The sequence below is a fragment of the Procambarus clarkii genome, chromosome 62 (assembly GCF_040958095.1).
Source record: "Procambarus clarkii isolate CNS0578487 chromosome 62, FALCON_Pclarkii_2.0, whole genome shotgun sequence".
Taxonomy (NCBI): domain Eukaryota; kingdom Metazoa; phylum Arthropoda; class Malacostraca; order Decapoda; family Cambaridae; genus Procambarus; species Procambarus clarkii.
This window is the reverse complement of record NC_091211.1, coordinates 9,209,062-9,228,607: the sequence shown is the minus strand read 5'-3', so window position 1 is coordinate 9,228,607 and position 19,546 is coordinate 9,209,062. Positions and strand designations below refer to the sequence as shown.

Below are 19,546 nucleotides of genomic sequence, written 5' to 3'. Positions count from 1 at the left end.
GGACAAACCTGCTTACAGCCTCCTGACATTTTTGGGTGACATAGTCCATCATGTCTTGTACGGACTTGGTTCCGAGTTCTGTGTCCCAATGTATATCCCATAGGAATTTATTCATTTCCTCATAGTTTCCCTTTCGGTACGCCAGCCCTTTGGTTCCCAGTTGTTTTTTTGGGGGGGGGTGATAATTCCCAGCTCAACCAGGTACTCAAAGCTCAATACACTATGATCACTCATTCCCAAGGGGGCTTCCAACTTAACTTCCCTTATATCCGACTCATTTAGGGTAAATATCAGATCAAGCAAGGCTGGTTCATCCCCTCCTCTCATTCTTGTCGGTCCCTTGACGTGTTGACTTAGAAAGTTTCTTGTTGCCACATCCAGCAGCTTAGCTGTCCATGTGTCTGGGCCTCCAAGTGGGTCTCTGTTCCCCAAATCTATCTTCCCATGGTTGAAGTCTCCCATGATTAGAAGTCTAGATCCGTTCCTGCTAGCCACAGAAGCTGCTCTCTCTCTATTATATTGATGGTGGCCAAGTTGTTTCTATCACATTCCTCTCTGGGTCTTCTGTCATTCGGTGGGGGGTTATATATGACTAATATTATAACTTTCTGTCCTCCAGTTGCTATGGTGCCTGAAATGTAGTCACTGAAACCTTCACAGTTCTGAATTACCATCTCTTCGAAACTCCAACTTTCTCTTAGTAGCAGAGCTACACCACCTCCTCCTCTCCCTTCTCTCTCTTTCCTCACTACATAGTAGCCCTGTGGAAACACTGCGTTTGTTATGATTTTCGTTAACTTTGTTTCTGTGAGTGCTATTATGTCTTGGTTTTCTTCTAGTGCCCATTCTCCAAGTTCACTTGTTTTATTTGAAATCCCATCTATGGTAGTGTACATCGCCTTGAAGCTCACTTTCTTCAGTTCATTTTCATGTCCCTTTCTTGGCAAGCATTCTGCTGGTGTGGGAAGCTGTTCCGTGGGTGAGAGGGTCTGTGAGGTGGTTTAATTGCAGGGTCTCAGAGGATTTTGGGGTGGGAGGTGGGGGTTTAAGGGAAGGGGGGACAGGTAGGGTGTGGGTTAAGGAGGTATCGGGGACATGGAGGATAAGCGGTGAGGGGGGAGGAGGGATAGGAAGGGTATGGGATGAAGGGGGAGGGGGGACAGGGGGAAAAATTTGGGAGGTGGCACATGATGGGAATGGGGAAGGGCTGTCAGGGTCAGAATGGGGTGGGGTGGGAGGGAGGGTTGGGTGGGGGCAGGTAGGGTGAGGGGAAGGGAGGGTTTCTATGCAGAGGGGGGTGGTGGTGTTGCCCCCCCCCCCTCTGGTGTTGCTGGGATGATGGTTTTGGGTTCTCCTCTTGTCTCTGGGACTGTTGTGTTCAGGGCTGTGATTTCCTGGTTTACTCCTCTCTCCCTGCGCTTCCTCCTTGCCTCTGCTGCCCTGGCTCTCTCCTCCTTCGTCCTGTCCCTCTGCAGAAATAATTTTTTGTATCCCTCCATATGCTGCAGACGACTCTTCCTTTCGAGAATTTCCTCCTTCGTGGTTTCGTTTGTAAACACCACCTTTATAAGTCGGTTTCTGTCCTTGTTGTACCAGCCCAACCCAAAAACCTTCTCAATGTTATGTACAGCCCCTTCCATCTGTAACCCCTTCAGTAGCCCATGTACTGCCTCTCTATCCTTGCCATTCCATTCTTGCCTGTTGGAACCTTCCTGTTCTTTGATGCCTACAACTACCACTGATCTTTTTCTCTCCAGCAGTTGAGTGGTGCACCTTGCTGCTTCCTGTGACGTAGCTGCTTGCATCGCTACCTCCCTCACTGTGTCCATTGCTTCTGAGCTCTTTTTCAGTATATCCGAAAATGTATCAGGTACAAAGGCATTTCCTTCCAATGTAACATTCCCACCTTCCCTTTGGATGATAATCTGATGCTCGGTCTCTTTATTTTTCTCTGTGAGAGATTTGATCTCCTCCCTTGCTGATGCTAGCTCACTTTGCAGATTGTTAATTGTAATCCTCATTTCATTCATCTCCCTCCTGAATTCCTCCAGAATTTGGGTTAGCAATTCCTTTGTTTGATCTCCCTGGCTGCTTCCCGTGACCCTGTTGCGGCCTCCTGCCATTTTGTCCCTTGTCAAGAGAGAGAGAGAGAGCAAGAGAAAGAGAGAGAGCAAAAGAGAGTAAGAGAGAAAGAGAGCAAAAGAGAGCAAGAGAGAGCGAACAATAGAGAGAGAGAACAAGAGAGAGAGAGCAAGAGAGAGAGAGCAAGAGAGAATTTGAGCAAGAGAGAGAGAGCAAGAGAGAGAGAGCAAGAGAGAGAGAGCAAGAGAGAGAGAGAGAGAGAGCAAGAGAGAGAGAGAGCAAGAGAGAGAGAGAGCAAGAGAGAGAGAGAGCAAGAGAGAGAGAGCAAGAGAGAGAGAGAGCAAGAGAGAGAGAGCAAGAGAGAGAGATCAAGAGAGAGAGAGAGCAAGAGAGAGAGAGAGAGAGAGAGAGAGAGCAAGAGAGAGAGAGAGAGAGAGAGAGAGAGAGAGAGAGCAAGAGAAAGAGAGAGAGAGAGAGCAAGAGAGAGAGAGAGAGAGAGAGAGAGAGAGAGAGCAAGTGAGAGAGAGAGAGAGCAAGAGAGAGAGAGCAAGAGAGAGAGAGCAAGAGAGAGAGAGAGCATATGTACTCACCTGTACACCTATGTACTCACCTCACCTCTCTGTGGAGAGAGAGAGAGAGAGAGAGAGAGAGAGAGAGAGAGAGAGAGAGAGAGAGAGAGAGAGAGAGAGAGAGAGAGAGAGAGAGAGAGAGAGAGAGAGAGAGAGAGAGAGAGAGAGAGAGAGAGAGAGAGAGAGAGAGAGAGAGAGAGAGAGAGAGAGAGAGAGAGAGAGAGAGAGAGAGAGAGAGAGAGAGAGAGAGAGAGAGAGAGAGAGAGAGAGAGAGAGAGAGAGAGAGAGAGAGAGAGAGAGAGAGAGAGAGAGAGAGAGAGAGAGAGAGAGAGAGAGAGAGAGAGAGAGAGAGAGAGAGAGAGAGAGAGAGAGAGAGAGAGAGAGAGAGAGAGAGAGAGAGAGAGAGAGAGAGAGAGAGAGAGAGAGAGAGAGAGAGAGAGAGAGAGAGAGAGAGAGAGAGAGAGAGAGAGAGAGAGAGAGAGAGAGAGAGAGAGAGAGAGAGAGAGAGAGAGAGAGAGAGAGAGAGAGAGAGAGAGAGAGAGAGAGAGAGAGAGAGAGAGAGAGAGAGAGAGAGAGAGAGAGAGAGAGAGAGAGAGAGAGAGCAAGAAAGAGGGAGCAAGAGAGAGAGATGGCAAGAGAGAGAGGGGGGGAGAGGGCGATGGAGGGGGGAGGGCGAGAGAGGAAGGGTTAACGCTGCTCACCGCACCCACCGTGTGTGTGTCCACCTTCACCGCCACCCTCGGTGGTGTTAGAGTTTAACCCAAGCAAATGTAATGTAATGAAGATAGGTGTAGGGAGTAGGAAGCCAGATACAGGGGAATCATTTGGAAGATGAAATTCTTCAAGATTCAGAGAGAGAGAAAGACTTGGGGGTTGATGTCATGCCAGACCTGTCGGCTGCAGCCCATATCAAGAGGATAACATCAGCGGCAAATGCCACGTTGGCCAACATAAGAACGGCATTTGGAAACTTGTGTATGGAATCATTCAGAACTTTGTATACCACAAATGTCAAGCCAATCCTGGAGTATGCAGCCCCCAGCATGGAGTCCATATTTTGTCAAGAATAAGACTAAGCTGGAAAAGGTTCAAAGGTTTGCCACCAGATTAGTACTCGAACTAAGAAGTATGAGCTACCAGGAGAGACTACGGGAAATAAATCTCACGTCGTTGGACGACAAAAAGTTAGGGGGGACATGTTCACCACATTCAAAATTCTCAAAGGATTTAAAAGGGTAGATAAATACAGGCTATTTAACACTAGGGGCACACGCACTTGGGGGGGACACAGGTGGAAACTGAGTGCCCAAATGAGCCACAGAGATATTAGAAAGAACTTTTTTAGTGTCAGAGTGGTTGACAAATGGAATGCATTAGGAAGTGATGTGGTGGAGGCTGACTCCATACTCATTTTCAAATGTAGATATGATTGAGCCCCATAGGGTCAGAAACCTGTATAACCAGTTGATTGATAGTTGAGAGGCGGGACCAAAGAGCCACATCTCAACGCCCGCAAGCACAAATAGGTGAGTACAAATAGATGAGTACACACACAAACACACACCACACACACACACACACACACACACACACATACACACACACACACACACACACACACCACACACACACACACACACACACACACACACACACACACACATACACACACAAACATACCAGCGATACAAAGATGCGAGAAACAACTACACGGCAGTGAGGAGAGAGGCAGAAAGAAATTTTGAAAAAGGGATTGCAGACAAATGTAAAACAGAACCAGGTCTATTCTATAAATTCATAAACAACAAATTGCATGTAAAGGATAATATTCAGAGCTTGAAAATGGGAAATAGATTCACGGAAAATGAAAAGGAAATGTCTGAAACATTAAACGAAAAGTTCCAAAGTGTGTTTGTACAAAATGAAATCTTCAGGGAACCAGACACAATAAAAATTCCAGAGAACAACATAGAGCACATAGAGGTGTCTAGAGACGAAGTGGAAAAAATGCTTAAGGAGCTAAATAAGAAGAAAGCAGTTGGTCCAGATGGAGTTTCACCATGGGTTCCGAGAGAATGTGCACCTGAGCTCAGCATTCCACTTCAACTGATTTTTCAGGCATCCCTGTTTACAGGAGTTGTAGATGATGTGTGGGAAAAGCCTAACATAATTCCAATCTACAAAAGTGGAAGCAGAAAAGACCCCCTCAATTATAGACCTGTATCATTGACAAGTGTAATAGTCAAAGTATTGGGAAAAAAAATTAAAATAAATGGGTAGAACACCAGACAGATATTATATAATATCAGACAGACAGTATGGTTTTCAATCTGGAAGATCCTGGGTATCGAATTTACTCAGTTTCTGTGATCGAGCAACAGAGATATTATAGGAAAGAAATGGTTTGGGTTGACTGCATCTATTTAGACCTAAAAAAGGCTTTCGACAGTTTCACATAAGAGATTGTTCTGGAAACTGGAAAATATTGGAGGGGTGACAGGTAAGCTTCTACCCGTTCTCCCCCCTGTTCTCAACCCTGTGGAGGCAACATCTTTAAGAGAACTTTAAAGGAAAGTGTCTCATCTCATTCCCTGCAGCTCAGACACTGAGAAGAAAACGAATCATCCGGTCATGCTCGATGGAAGTGTACTGCATTTGCAGAAAGCCAAATGATTTGAAGCTGAGGGTATGCTGTGACCGTTGCAATATTTGGCACCATGGATCACGTGTAGGTGTTACAGAATGTAATGATGATTCGTGGATTTGTTTCTTGTGCGCTAGTAAGTTGTGAATTATAATTTAAAATACCTAATTAATACATTATTATTATTATTATTATTATTATTATTATTATTATTATTATTATTATTATTATAACCTTACGAAATGCTTTGCTGAATCAAATAATGTTATTACTTTCAATGTGTTACAATAGCATAATTAAGTGCTGCAAGTGTCAGGTCTTTTATATAGTCGGTATTTGTTATATTCTGTACTCTTTTTATGTTATTTAAATTTCAAATAGAAATAGTTTTTAAAGTATGTATCTTAATAAATTTGAACCTTATATTATTTAACATCAACAAATTAGATTTCGAATGTTAAAACCAATTTCAACCAATTAAAGGATTTATCCTTTAATTTTAAAAAATTTTCAAACTGAAATAAATATATAACACTGTACGGTACAGTTGTGTTTAATTATGTTTTGCGATTCCTTTGGAAAAAAGTATTTGTGCACCAAGTACTACTAGGTCATTATGAGATATGCTGAATGTTGTCAATATACTATCTGAATACGCTTCACTTGGCGTTAATCATTGAAAGTCCTAATGATTAAGGTCCCCAAAAGGACTTAATCAGACCTCAGTGGATATTTTTACTCTCCCTCACTCTCTCTCTCTCAGACCATCCCCTTATGTGTTGTATGTGGGTGCTGAAGTTCAGTCTCTTGTCTATGTATAGGTGAAGGAGCTTTCCATAATTGCTATTGCTAATGTTTACTTGTAATACTGGGTATGCATCCGGGGTTCTTACCCTCGACCGCGGCGAGGGTAAGCCGTGGTCGTATGGTCTGAAACCCACAAATATTTACATTGGGGGTGGGCGAGGGGGAATAACATTTCCTCTTCAAGCACGCGCACACAAATGAACTATGTTACTTAACTGGAAGCACTCGTACAACATAATTTACACGATTTCTCAGGATTATTATACTTCTTGCCAATATATATACAGTATAGTACCTAGGAGGTTCTCTTCAATGATATCTAAGATAATTAAAAGAACCCAAGCAAACTACTGTGGAAATGTGCAGGACAAACATATCAATTGTGACACTAGCTCTCCACATATGGCATTTGCTTAATTTAGAAACTGTACTTGTGGTCGATCTCGAACACATGTTGTTGATGTGACGATGTGTTATGAATTTTGTGGCTAGCTCCTCAAGATTGTAACTTGCTTAGATAAATAAATTGTGTGTTCAGTCCCTGAACCCATTATGTGATAAATTAACTAAACTAAAAACTATAGTATGGCGACGAAACCTGAACTGCATAATGTAAATAGGGATTAACCAGAAAAAGATATAGGTGAAGAATAACACCAGGTAACTGTAAAGCTGCCGCCCAGTTGGGTGGGTGTGGAGCACATGACTGTAAAGCTGCCGCCCAGTTGGGTGGGTGTGGAGCACATGACTGTAAAGCTGCCGCCCAGTTGGGTGGGTGTGGAGCACATGACTGTAAAGCTGCCGCCCAGTTGGGTGGGTGTGGAGCAAGACTAGTAACTGTGCGACTCCTCATAGATGTAAAGTGCCTTGTATAGTGACTGTTGTGAGCCTCTTGTTGAATCACTTGTGACACAAAAGATTACTGGTTGATATCTGGTTGATGGGGTTCTGGGAGTTCTTCTACTCCCCAAGCCCGGCCCGAGGCCAGGCTCGACTTGTGAGAGTTTGGTCCACCAGGCTGTTGCTTGGAGCGGCCCGCAGGCCCACATACCCACCACAGCCCGGTTGGTCCGGCACTCCTTCGAGGAATAAATCTAGTTTCCTCTTGAAAATGTCCACGGTTGTTCCGGCAATATTTCTTATGCTTGCTGGGAGGACGTTGAACAACCGCGGACCTCTGATGTTTATACAGTGTTCTCTGATTGTGCCTATGGCACCTCTGCTCTTCATTGGTTCTATTCTACATTTTCTTCCATGTCGTTCACTCCAGTACGTTGTTATTTTTACTGTGTAGATTTGGTACTTGGCCCTCCAGTATCTTCCAGGTGTATATTATTTGATTATATATTACTGATTACTGATTGATATATATTTGTGTATATTACTGATGTGTGTATTTGTGTGGGTGATTAAATATGTATGTGTATGTATATATGTATACGTATGAATATGTACATGTATGCATAAGCATGTGTACATTAATAATTTTGTAACTAGAGTCAAAAGATTGTTATTTGCTTAGCTAAACGAACTAGAGGGTTCAGTTCCTGAACCGATTATGTGCCTCTGTAATCCTTTACACCACCGCCCACGGGATGTGTATTATGGGATGCATAATAAAGAAAGAAAATGAATGGACCGAACCCTACAATTCATTTAGCTAAGCAAGTTACAATCTTGATGAGCTAGTTACAAAATTCACTGTAAGTGGTGTGACGATAATCTCTTTCAAGAGAGATTGAGCCTGCTCTTCCCTACACATTTACGTCATTCAAGTACAAGATACTATATTGAAGATACGTCCACCAGTATCGCCAAACGTTTTGCCCAGGAAGCAAAGCGTACCTTGCACAACCAGACACACCGGCTTCCGCCCACCGTCAAACCAGCAAACTACTCATTCTCTGCCTGCCTGTTGCTGATTGGCTGGTGTGTCGCCGCACCTGCACTCACGCCACTACATGAGTCAACGTCTGGGCCAGCAGCACGCCGTCTCCTCAGAATATCCCTGTGCTCCTTGGAGTTGACATCTCTCTATAGTAGACAAAGCCCTGGCGGTCGTGTACTAAGGGAGGTGGCAGCTTGAAGCCAGTATTCTCAGCACCTCACCTGATTTTATTACTATCAATATTACTTGCATTTTTGTCTTAGAGTAAAATTTTCACTGCCAGTAATTATTCATGTGGTTTTGTTTGTTGACTTGCTTTGAATTTTACGAGATTGTCTTTATTCATATCTTGTTTTCTAGAGTAATTAAAATTTCATTGTTTATACTTTGTGTTTTGTGTGTCTTCCCGTTACCTTACCACAGACAAAAGGACAATCTTTCTTTTTTTTTTTTTGTTATGTGACGAGGCCCTGCCCCAGCTTTTGAAACAGCCGAACACCAACGCTTTACCGTCATTGTGATCACATCATAAATGGGTTCGAGATGGACCACAAGTAGTGCATTACATAATTTATCAGTATTGTGCAGCCTGTGATCCCCGCCTGGCTGGATACTGATACCTAGGTAGTTTTCATGTGTCCGGACACCGGCGATAAGGTGGTATTATTTATTTAACTTAAGAGATATATATTTTTAAATGTTGTCACATTAACGGCTATATCTTCCTTTCTTCTGACATAGATTTTTAAGATTAATTAAAATATATTGAAACTAATTATACAATTTATTGGCTGGTGTGAAGGGCTTCACACTATCAGAGCTAGCCATCAAGTACCTATCAAAACGCATATATCTTCGTTTTCACTTCAGTTATATTTATGACAAAGGATTTTAAATGTAGCCTATATTTCTACCTTTCTGATTACATAAATGCTTTCGTTAATTACAATATCTAGATCAAACTAACATTGAATTTCAAAAGGTTGTATATTTTCCATCAATGGAGAGCATCAGCCAAGAAGCCTTCTTAAAATATGAATATCTTTCCTCACCCAATAAGATCTAATGTCTGAATAAAACGAAGAAAACGACTTGATTGTAACCTATCCACCGCTGCCCATTGGATGGGGAGAGGGGGTTATGTGTAGGATAAACATATCAATTGTGACACTAGCCCTCCATATATGGTCAGTTGCTTAAATTAATAAACTGTACTTGTGGTCGGTCTCGAGCCCATTGTTGATATGACAATGTGCATTGACTTTTGTAACTAGCTTATCAAGATTATAATTTGCTTGGCTATATGAATTGTGGGGCTCAGTCCCTGAGCCCATTATGTGCCTCTGTAACACTCCACTATCGCTCATAGGATCGGTATGGGGTGCATAATAAATGAACTAAACTAAGCTCTGCCTTTTTGATAACATATACAATTATAAGCTTTATTTGTGAATCTCAATTAATTAAACAATATATCACAGAGCCTGTAGGGTTCGGTGAGATGAGCGAAGAGATTTTACATAAGTACAGTACATGGTAGTTTAAGTAGCGAACGAATGTCAACGAATAACGAGTATATCTAACAAAACTATTGTCCTATGAAGTCGATTTAACTTCGAAACATATATCTTTTAATAAATGTTAAATGTTTTCTGGCTAGTTATGTTAGATTTTATTAAAAATACGTATTCTACTTGTTAACATTATAATTTTTAATTTGTGCAGAGAAGTGCGACAACTGAATATGCCAACAAACACTTTCCAAACAACAATATATCTTGGATAAGTCGCTCCACAACATTGACGCTTGGACTTTCAACTTCCTTTGATGCTACTTATTTACTTATTTCATAATGAAATTATATTAGTTTGGAGTAAATATATGTTTTCTCGTGTTCTGCATTCAGCACCCACATTATAGTGAGTAAATATACCATATTACTTCATTACTTAAATAATGCTAAGAGTGTTTGAGTAGCTTTGGGTCTTCAGTGGACATATATTATATATATATATATATATATATATATATATATATATATATATATATATATATATATATATATATATATATATATATATATATATATATATATAAATTGTTGCAAGTAGAGCAACAAATATTTTACATTGAACAACAAATGAGATTGGAAAAGCAGTATTGCCACCTCTGCTATACAGAAAAAAATAGACCCCAGACACCCCCTTGTGGGTAGTAATTATGGACCCCCATACCAACACTATGAGGGGTAGTGGACCCCATAATAACACTATGGGCGGTAGTGGACACTATACAAACACTATGGGCGGTAGTTGACTTCATAGCGACCCTGTGGGCGGTAGTGGACCCCCTGCCGACCCTGTGGGCGGTAGTGGACACTGTACAAACACTATGGGCAGTAGTTGATTTCAAAGCGACTCAGTGGGCGGTAGTGGACCCCCTGCCGACCCAGTGGGCGGCAGTGGACCCCCTGCCGACCCAGTGGGCGGCAGTGGACCCCCTACCGACCCTGTGGGCGGCAGTGGACCCCCCTACCTACCCTGTGGGCGGTAGTGGACCTCTACCGACCCTGTGGACGCCCTACCGACCCTGTGGGTGGCAGTGGACTCCATACCGACCCTGTGGGTGGCAGTGGACCCCATACCGACCCTGTGGGCGGCAGTGGACTCCATACCGACCCTGTGGGTGGCAGTGGACCCCCTACCGACCCTGTGGGCGGCAGTTGACCCCCTACCAACCCTGTGGGCAGTTGTGGACCCTATATACTAATCCTGTGGGCGATACTGGACCCTATACTCATCCTGTGGGCGGCAATGGACGCCATACACATCCGATGGGTGTTATTGGACCCCATACTTATTCTGTGGGTGGTTGGAGCCCCATACCCATCCTGTGGGTGATAGTGGACGCCATACTCATCCTGTGGGTGGTATTGGACCCCATACCCATCTTGTGGGTGGTTGTGAGCCCCATACCCATCCTGTGGGTGGTTGTGAGCCCCATACCCATCCTGTCGGTGGTAGTGGACGCCATACACATCCAGTGGATGGTATTGGACCCCATACCCTTCCTGTGTGTTGAAGTGATCCCCAGGTTTGCAGTAGTTTACCCCATAAACATTCCAACATAACATCGTTTGCTGTTAGCGTTCCTACAAAACATTCTTTAAAGATTTTTAAAGCGCAAACTATGGTATATAATATTGATTGGTGAAGCACTGTTATTCTATGTAATAATTTATAGTGCTTATTATAATTTACTAAGAACAACTAATATTTTTCAAAACAAAACTACGAGCCTTTAATAGGATGTAGCTGAATTGTAATATTCTAAGAGCATGGACAATAGTTGGTAAATTTCACAACCCATGTGGGACCTGAAAACTACAATTTTCATTATAATTGAACCAATCACGACTATTCTGCTATCTACGTTGATGGACGGGTAATGTGAGACGTAAATTGGTACGTGAGGAAGAGTTTGGGCCTAGGTAAAAAAGGTAACTGGAAATATATCACATATGTACTAAATCACATTCAACATATTGACTTTAAGCATTAAGTCATATATGTGCTGTCTTATGTGAGAACGGGTTGAATTTTCAGACCCAGTATACTCATTTTACCCCCGTAGATGCCCAGACCCCATTCGCCTATCAGACACTCCCCAGGCACCCCCCAAGCACCCCCAGCCACCTCCAGCCCCCATTTGACCCCCCAGACTCCTGGTGAAAGGGGAAACTCTGGCACCAGAGTTTCCTAGAAGAGCCTCAAGGTTTAGTACACCAATGGTGATGGGGTATCCAATAAAGCAGAAGAGATAAAAGAAAGAGTTAGTGAGGCAGACCCAGACATATTTGCAACAGGGGAAACTAAAATAAATGGCATGATCTCGGATGCAATCTTTCCAGAGGGGTACCAGGTGATAAGAATAGAAAGGACACAGAGACAGGGAGGAGGAGTGGCACTCCTAATAAAGCAGAAATGAAAGTTTGATGACCTGGAAAATCCGGGTACCAATGATAGCACGAGCTCCATACATGGAACTCTGACAGTGGATGGGAAGAAGATTGTAATCTTGATACTCTACAATCCCCCACCAAACAGTAGAAGGCTCAGGCAAATATCCCTCACACAAACCTCAAACCCCCTGTCCTCAAACTGGAGTATGATGACAGCAACAAGGCATGTATACATGAACTGCAGAGGGCAGCAACAATAGCGTATAGAATGAGAGCGAAGCTGCTGGTCATGGGGGACCTAAATCACGGAGAGATAAATTGGGAAACAAGGAATCCCCATGACGCGGAGGAAACGTGGGGAGCGAAGTTGGTAGAAGTTATTGGCAGGAATTTCCTAACACTGCATGTGAAGGAAGACACAAGGGAAAGAGGAAGGGATATGCCGAGCCTATTAGACCTAATTTTCACTCAGAATGTAGAAGACATTGAGCATTTGGAACATGAAATACCACTAGGAGCCAGTGACCATTGTGTCTTAGTCTTTGAGTACATGATGGAACTTAAAATTGTGACCAAAGGACAAGAGGTCCGGGAAAGGAGACTTGATTACAGAAAAGGGGACTACAGAAGAATAAGGGACTACCTGGGAGAAGTGCAGTGGGAGGTAGAAATTAGAGGAAAAACAGTGCAAGGTATGATGAACCAAGTCATATGGAAATGCAAGGAGGCTGAAGAAAGATTTATTCCAACAGTAAAGGAAAAAAGCAGGAGGGAATATGGTTTAATAGACAGTGTTAGGGAGCGAAAGTGAGAAGCAGGAGGGAGTGGAGGAAGTACAGAAGACAAAGGACAGAGGACAACAGGATTAGATGTAACAGAGCTAGGAACGTTTGCATTAACATAATACGAGTATCAGAAAGAAATTATGAGCATGATCTTGCAATCAAAGCAAAAAAGCAACCTAAATTACTATATAGCCATGTAAGAAGGAAGATGTCGGTAAATGACCAAGTGACAAGACTGAGGAAAACAGAAGGGGCGTATACAGAAAGTGACAAGGAAATCTGCGAGGTACTGAATGCAAGTTTCCATGGAGTGTTCACAACCGAGCCTGAGCGGCTCCCATTGTTAGAAGAGGTTACCCTAGATGGAAGACTATCAAATATAGAGGTGACAGCAGAGGAGGTCATGAAACAGTTGATAACACTGGATGCAACTAAAGCAGTTGGACCAGACAAAGTATCACCGTGGATACGACAAGAGGCAGCACAGGCTCTCAGCGTGCCTCTGGCAACGATCTTTAATGAGTCACTTATATCGGGAGAATTGCCCAGTTGTTGGAAGGAGGCAAATGTCGTACCGATTTTCAAGAAAGAAGATAGGGAGGAGACACTTAACTACATACCCGTATCACTGACAAGCATCCCCTGCAAAATATTTGAAAGAATAATTAGGCTAAGACTTGTTGAGCACCTGGAGAGCAGTGGGTTTGTAAACAAACACCAACATGGGTTCTGGACAGGGAAATCATGCCTAACAAACCTTTTGGAATTCTATGGCAAAGTATCAAGGATAAGGAAGGACAGAGAAAGCTGGGCAGACTGCATATTTCTACACTGCCAAAATGCCTTTAAAACAGTACCGCACATGAGACTGCTGTTCAAACTTTAGAGGCAGGCAGTAGTAAGCGGAAATGCTCTAGCATGGGTAAGGAACTACCTAACAGGAAGGAGCCAGAGGGTAATGGTAAGGGGGCGAGAAGTCGGACTGCCGAACAGTAACGAGTGGAGTACCTTAAGAATCGGTGCTGGGACCAATCCTCTTTCTAATTTACGTAAATGATATGTTTACAGGAGTGGAGTCCTACATGTCAATGTTCGCGGATGATGCAAAATTAATGAGAAGAGTTATGGCAGATGAGGATTGTAGGGTCCTCCAAGAGGACCTGGACAGGTTGCAGAGATGGTCAGAGAAATGGTTACTGGAGTTCAACACGAGTAAATGTAAATTTATGGAAATGGGATCAGGTGATAGGCGACCAAAGGGACAGTACACAATGAAGGGGAACTGCCTACCTGTAATGATTCGAGAAAGAGACCTGGGAGTGGACGTAACACCTAATCTAACTCCTGAGGCACATATAAATAGAAAACCGACAGCAGCGTACTCAACACTGGCGAAAATTAGAACTTCATTCAGAAACCTAAGTGAGGAGGCTTTTAGGGCGCTTTACACTGCCAATGTGAGACCAGTCTTAGAGTATGCTGTGCCATCATGGAGCCCCCACCTGAAGAAACACATAAGAAAACTAGAAAAGGTTCTGAGTTTTGCGACGAGGCTTGTCCCAGAGTTACGAGGGATGGGATATAAAGAGCGTCTGAAGGAACTGAACCTTACAACACTAGAGAAAAGAAGGGAGAAAGGAGATATGATTGGAACATATAAAATACTCAGGGGAATTGACAAAGTGGAAATAGATGAAATTTTCACACGTAATAGTAACAGAACGAGGGGACATGGGTGCAAGCTGGAAACTCAGATGAGTCACAGAGATGTTAGGAAGTTTTCTTTTAGCGTGAGAGTAGTGGAAAAATGGTATGCCCTTGGGGAGCAGGTTGTGGAAGCAAACTCTATTCATAATTTTAAAATCAGGTATGATGGGGAAATGGGACAGGAGTCATTGCTGTAAACAACCGATGGCTAGAAAGCCGGGATCCAAGAGACAATGCTCGATCCTGCAAGCACAAATAGGTGAGTACAAATAGGTGAGTACACACACACACATTCAGAAATGCACTATTTAGTTCCAGATATACTGAAAATATGCATTCATGGTACATGTCCAGTTCTAATTGGCTGTTCCCACTATCTGTAAATTTGTAATTGGCAAGGGCTAAATGTTGCCAGTTGCCATTATATGTTATGAAATAAATCCAGCATTTGACGGCGGTCAAGTGCAATAATATAATAGGAAATACGTAGAGAAATAATCACACACACACACAACAATTGGTTTATTTTATACATTATTATAGTTTATACATTAACATAAAAAGCCAAGTCTGATAATTGGAGATACAACTGGAAAGCCTCAGTATATGCTATATAAGGTGGCCGCCAGTGCTGGCCGAGTACAGTCAGCCGTCAGCCACCAACCAGTCAACACCTCCTGCATATTCACCCAGGTAAGCTACTCCTTGCTTGTGATGAGCTGACAAACTTTCTCTTTACAATTATATAACACAACTGACTTGAATTTTTAAAATGACTGCAAATAGTGATATATAATTATTCATGAACTTTGCAGTTTTTGTTCGTTAAAATTCTGCTTCTCTAAGTGAACTATCTTTCTAACTCAAAGAAGAAATAGTAATGTTAAACTATAAAACTACATTCCAATCATTATTCCAGTATGACCAACGAAGATTAATATGCAGTCTAACACTTTCACTGAGTGAGTCATACAAGTATGATTCAGAGTACTGAGAAAGAAATAAAATTCCCGCGGGTACAGGGGCTCACATCGGCTTCCTCAGACTTCTAAAACAGACGATGATTTGAAAACAAAAACATGGACACCGTTCCAAGGATTTCAAGGCTTCAGTATTGAGTGATCAACCAAGGTGGCACATGCAGCATGAGCTAACAGCATCCCTTAAAAAAGATTAATATATATAAGTTATCTATTATTTTGCGATGATAATATAACTGAAGATCCTGTGATAAAAACTGTCTACAATGTTCAAACATTAGTGAACAATGATGTCACTTCAGCGAATAGCATGTTGACGCTATGCTGTGTTTGGACCCATCACACCAGCTTAGTGGTTTATTATGGTGCACAAAAATGTAGATAGTTATCTACATAACTAGTATGTATGTATGCAGTGTATTAACAGCAAAAGCAGGGTTTTCTTTTTCTTTAAATAATAATAATCGCGTCATTAATATGCACACCATATTTTTACATATGACAATGTTCCACATATTATATAAATTTATCAAATTACACACTTGAATAATAATACTTAAACTAGAGAAAAAATCATTCAGAGACATTGGAGTAAATCAGTAAAAATGTCTTCTCTGCAACTCCTGAGAATGGGCTGCTGCTCCAGTAGCAGGAGCTCGTTCTCAGGAACGTTTCCAACGTCACTAAATTAATGTAGTAAATTACCCAAACCTAACCTATCTGAGAACCCAGAAACAGAAAACTGGACATCACGCAAATTTCGTGAGCCGCTGCAATTTTTAATACAACAGTTTTTAGGTTAGGGAAATTATTAGTTAAAATGAGATGTACTATTCAGGGGAACGGGTTGGGGAGCTGACCACTGTGAGCGATTGATGTGTAAACACCCATAAATTACCAAGAGTCCCTCACTCCATCACGGCCAAACTAGGTCATATTTTTTTCTGTGGCCAGGGAACACATTTTTAACTATTAGAGGAATTAATATAATTATATTTTTTGTCAACGTACCACAGGGTTGTTAGGGGAATAATAGGCATGCAGCACAGGGCTCATGAAATATTTCTTCAGATTCTTATAAGAATCTTAAGATTCTTCTGACTTATAAGTTAGTAGCGTCACTATTATTGAGACACACACCTCGATAACTTGTGCAAAAGATCTGATAAGATCAAGTCTCGATCATGAAAGAAGCAAATTAGTAGCAACGGATATCAATGTCACCCGTGGTCCTACAACGTTCCAACGCTAATGCAACCTTCAGACTACAGAGCACACAGTATCCGGTCAGTTATATATACTCAGTTATTCATAGATGGCCAGTTATTGATATTGATAGCTGTATTTGGGTGGCTGATCAGTTAAATCACATGGAAATTAAAATCTCCATGGTGAGCACTTGTATAGTTAGGTAATTATTGCTACTGATTTGAGATTAGCTGTGAGGATATTTGCTTTGCAATGTTTACGTTGTAAACTTTCGGCAGAGGGAGGTGATCAGCTGAAAGTCTGGGGTTACCTTTTGTGGCAACACGTGATTTGAGTGCCTGGCCATGAAACGCCTGCCTTGCCTGACCCCTCTTGATGTTCTCCTGGTGATTCATGTTGAAACCTAATCAGCTAAGGCTTACAATAGTTTCAGTAGTTATCAACTAACTCTATAAGATTTGCTCATTAATTACAATTATTGATTATAATTACCATTGAATAACCCCCCCCCCAGGATACGTATTCAAGGTAACACCAAGCAGAAGCTAAAATGAAATAATACAGTCCACTTATTTTAATACAGTCCATTTTAATATAATCAGTTAAACTAACTAATGTACTTGCTGGGAAATTCCCCACACATTTTATGGTCCTTTACTGACCGGATAGTGAAAATTAGACTATCCATAAAAAACCAGCGCACTAAATATATTTTAATAAAATCAAGTCTTTATTAACAAGAATAGCCAGAAATGAGGCTACTCTTAAATTAAATTATAAACTATGGCAGCAAGTTACCAGCCATAATTCCTGGCCTTACTTGACCAACCTCCATTAATAATTTAAGCGAGTCTCCACAGCTACCAGGTAATAAAGCCTAATGTTTAAAGTTGCAATAGTTGGCCACAGCCAATTACCCACAGAATTATTCAACATACTTGAAACAGAGATACAATTAATCAGGTCACCATGAGCTAAGTCTCATAATTTCTATGATAACCCAGTATTAACATCAGCTTTTGAGTGGCCAAATCATTTAACTATTATTTATCTAGGGGGCCATGACATACACCCATCTCGCAACCCAGCTGAGACTATTAACTACCTTAGGAGTATAATTAATTCCTTCAAGGAGAATAACTCAGCTGTAGTGTTTACTCTAATTGAATCTTGTCAACCAATAAGAAATAATCGTTGGGGTGTTGGTTTAGTTTTATGAGACCACAGCTAATTACATTAATAATTGTATCAGGAGGAGGTTATGGTTGGGAGCCATTTATATCCATTTCACAGCTAGATTATTCCATGACAATATTTCTCCAGATGGAGTCCACCTCACTAGTGAATCAAGAGCATATGTGGCCAACAAACTAGTCAATACTATAAAATATCATAAGAGGTAGTTGCAAGAAGGCCAAACATAATTGTGTACATATTTCCCAATTATAAATTGTTTATATATCCCATTTAAAACCAAACCAAACAAAAATTAGCTCTATTAAATTTCTGCACATTATTATATAATTTTCTTGCCAACCCTTAGATGTGGGTAGGACAATTTTAGGCTAAAGCTGAACTGAATAAAGCTCAACCTAGCCTAATCTATTTCTTTGTCCTAACCCAACATGGGTAGGATGCACATTTAGCGAGCACTGTACAGCCTAGCCAACATTTAATCAACTGCACAGACCCAAAATAGGGTGGGAATTATTACACGAATTGTGTTTAACATATATTTACCCTTAATCGTATATTTCTACTGTTTCATCTTTGAGTGTTACGAGGTATCACAACTCTAACCGAAGGCGAAAATGAAGGACTAACCCAAGGTACATCATGTAATGTTATTAAGTACCACTCAAATCTTGTATATATTCAATATTTAATATATGTTCCAACCTCCAAGTGAGGTAAGATAAAATAGCTTAGTAAAGGTAAATTAAGTACTAGGCTTTCACCAACAGTACTTGTTCCAACAATATGAAAAAGTATCCCTAGTTATATCAGTAATAGCCATATAAGCCCTACATGGCTTAAACCTGCAACCAACATGGATACAGCAGGGAAAATGAAAAGGACCTTCACCGATCTTAAAGATCACCTGACCAGACAGATCAACATATGTTATGATCTGTCTGAACAACCTACAGTTAACTACTTTGAACTGGAAAGTTATTTTCAAGCAATAACAAGTAAGTTTAAACAAATCAGAGGTCAAATAAACAGGTATTTGACCGAACTTGCCAAAACTCAAGCAACAGAGGCAGAATTAGATGATGATATTATCAATCTAGCACAGTACGGAGATGACATATATGTTAGGCTGCAACCCTTTATCAAATTATTTGCCCTGAATAAATTAACCACTGCCTCTTCTAACATTGCTCAACCAGAAGTTAAACTGCCTTTAATTAGTTTACCCACATTCTCTGGAACTGAGGATGAATGTTGGGATGACTTCTGGAATAAATTTTCCTCGGTAGCTTCTAAACCCTCCATTCCTAAAACTACCAAATTTATATACATACAGGATCAACTGAAGGGAGAAGCTTTAAAGGCAATCTCCACTTTAACATTAACCAGTGATTGCTATGATCTCGCAGTCCAGTTCTTTAAGAGTAATTTTGCTAACACATTGAGCTGTTACAAACTTAGTCCAAAAACTGGTGGATTTGGCATTCACAGATAGTTCTTCTTACTCACTCCACACTTTTACATTAGAGCCTGACTCCTTACTTAAAGCACTTAGCCTTAAGGTTAACCTAAAGGAGGCTGTGTGGTTGACCGAAGTTATTGTAAGACGTAAGTTGCCCAGTGAAATACTGGACAAGTTATGTGTCTTGCATAACAAAACACCTTAAAACTCAAAACTTTATGTAAAGTAAAACTGAACATCTCAAGGTTCCTGACAGA

General features: G+C 41.4%; 1 protein-coding gene across 1 annotated transcript; it reads left to right on the top strand.

Annotated features, from left to right (window-relative positions):
• The first annotated feature begins 18,683 nt into the window (after nucleotides 1-18,683).
• On the top strand, nucleotides 18,684-19,322 carry LOC138354308 (uncharacterized). The gene has a single exon (XM_069308458.1). It carries the CDS (start codon nucleotides 18,684-18,686, stop codon nucleotides 19,320-19,322), a length of 639 nt encoding a protein of 212 aa, XP_069164559.1.
• Nucleotides 19,323-19,546: the final 224 nt, after the last annotated feature.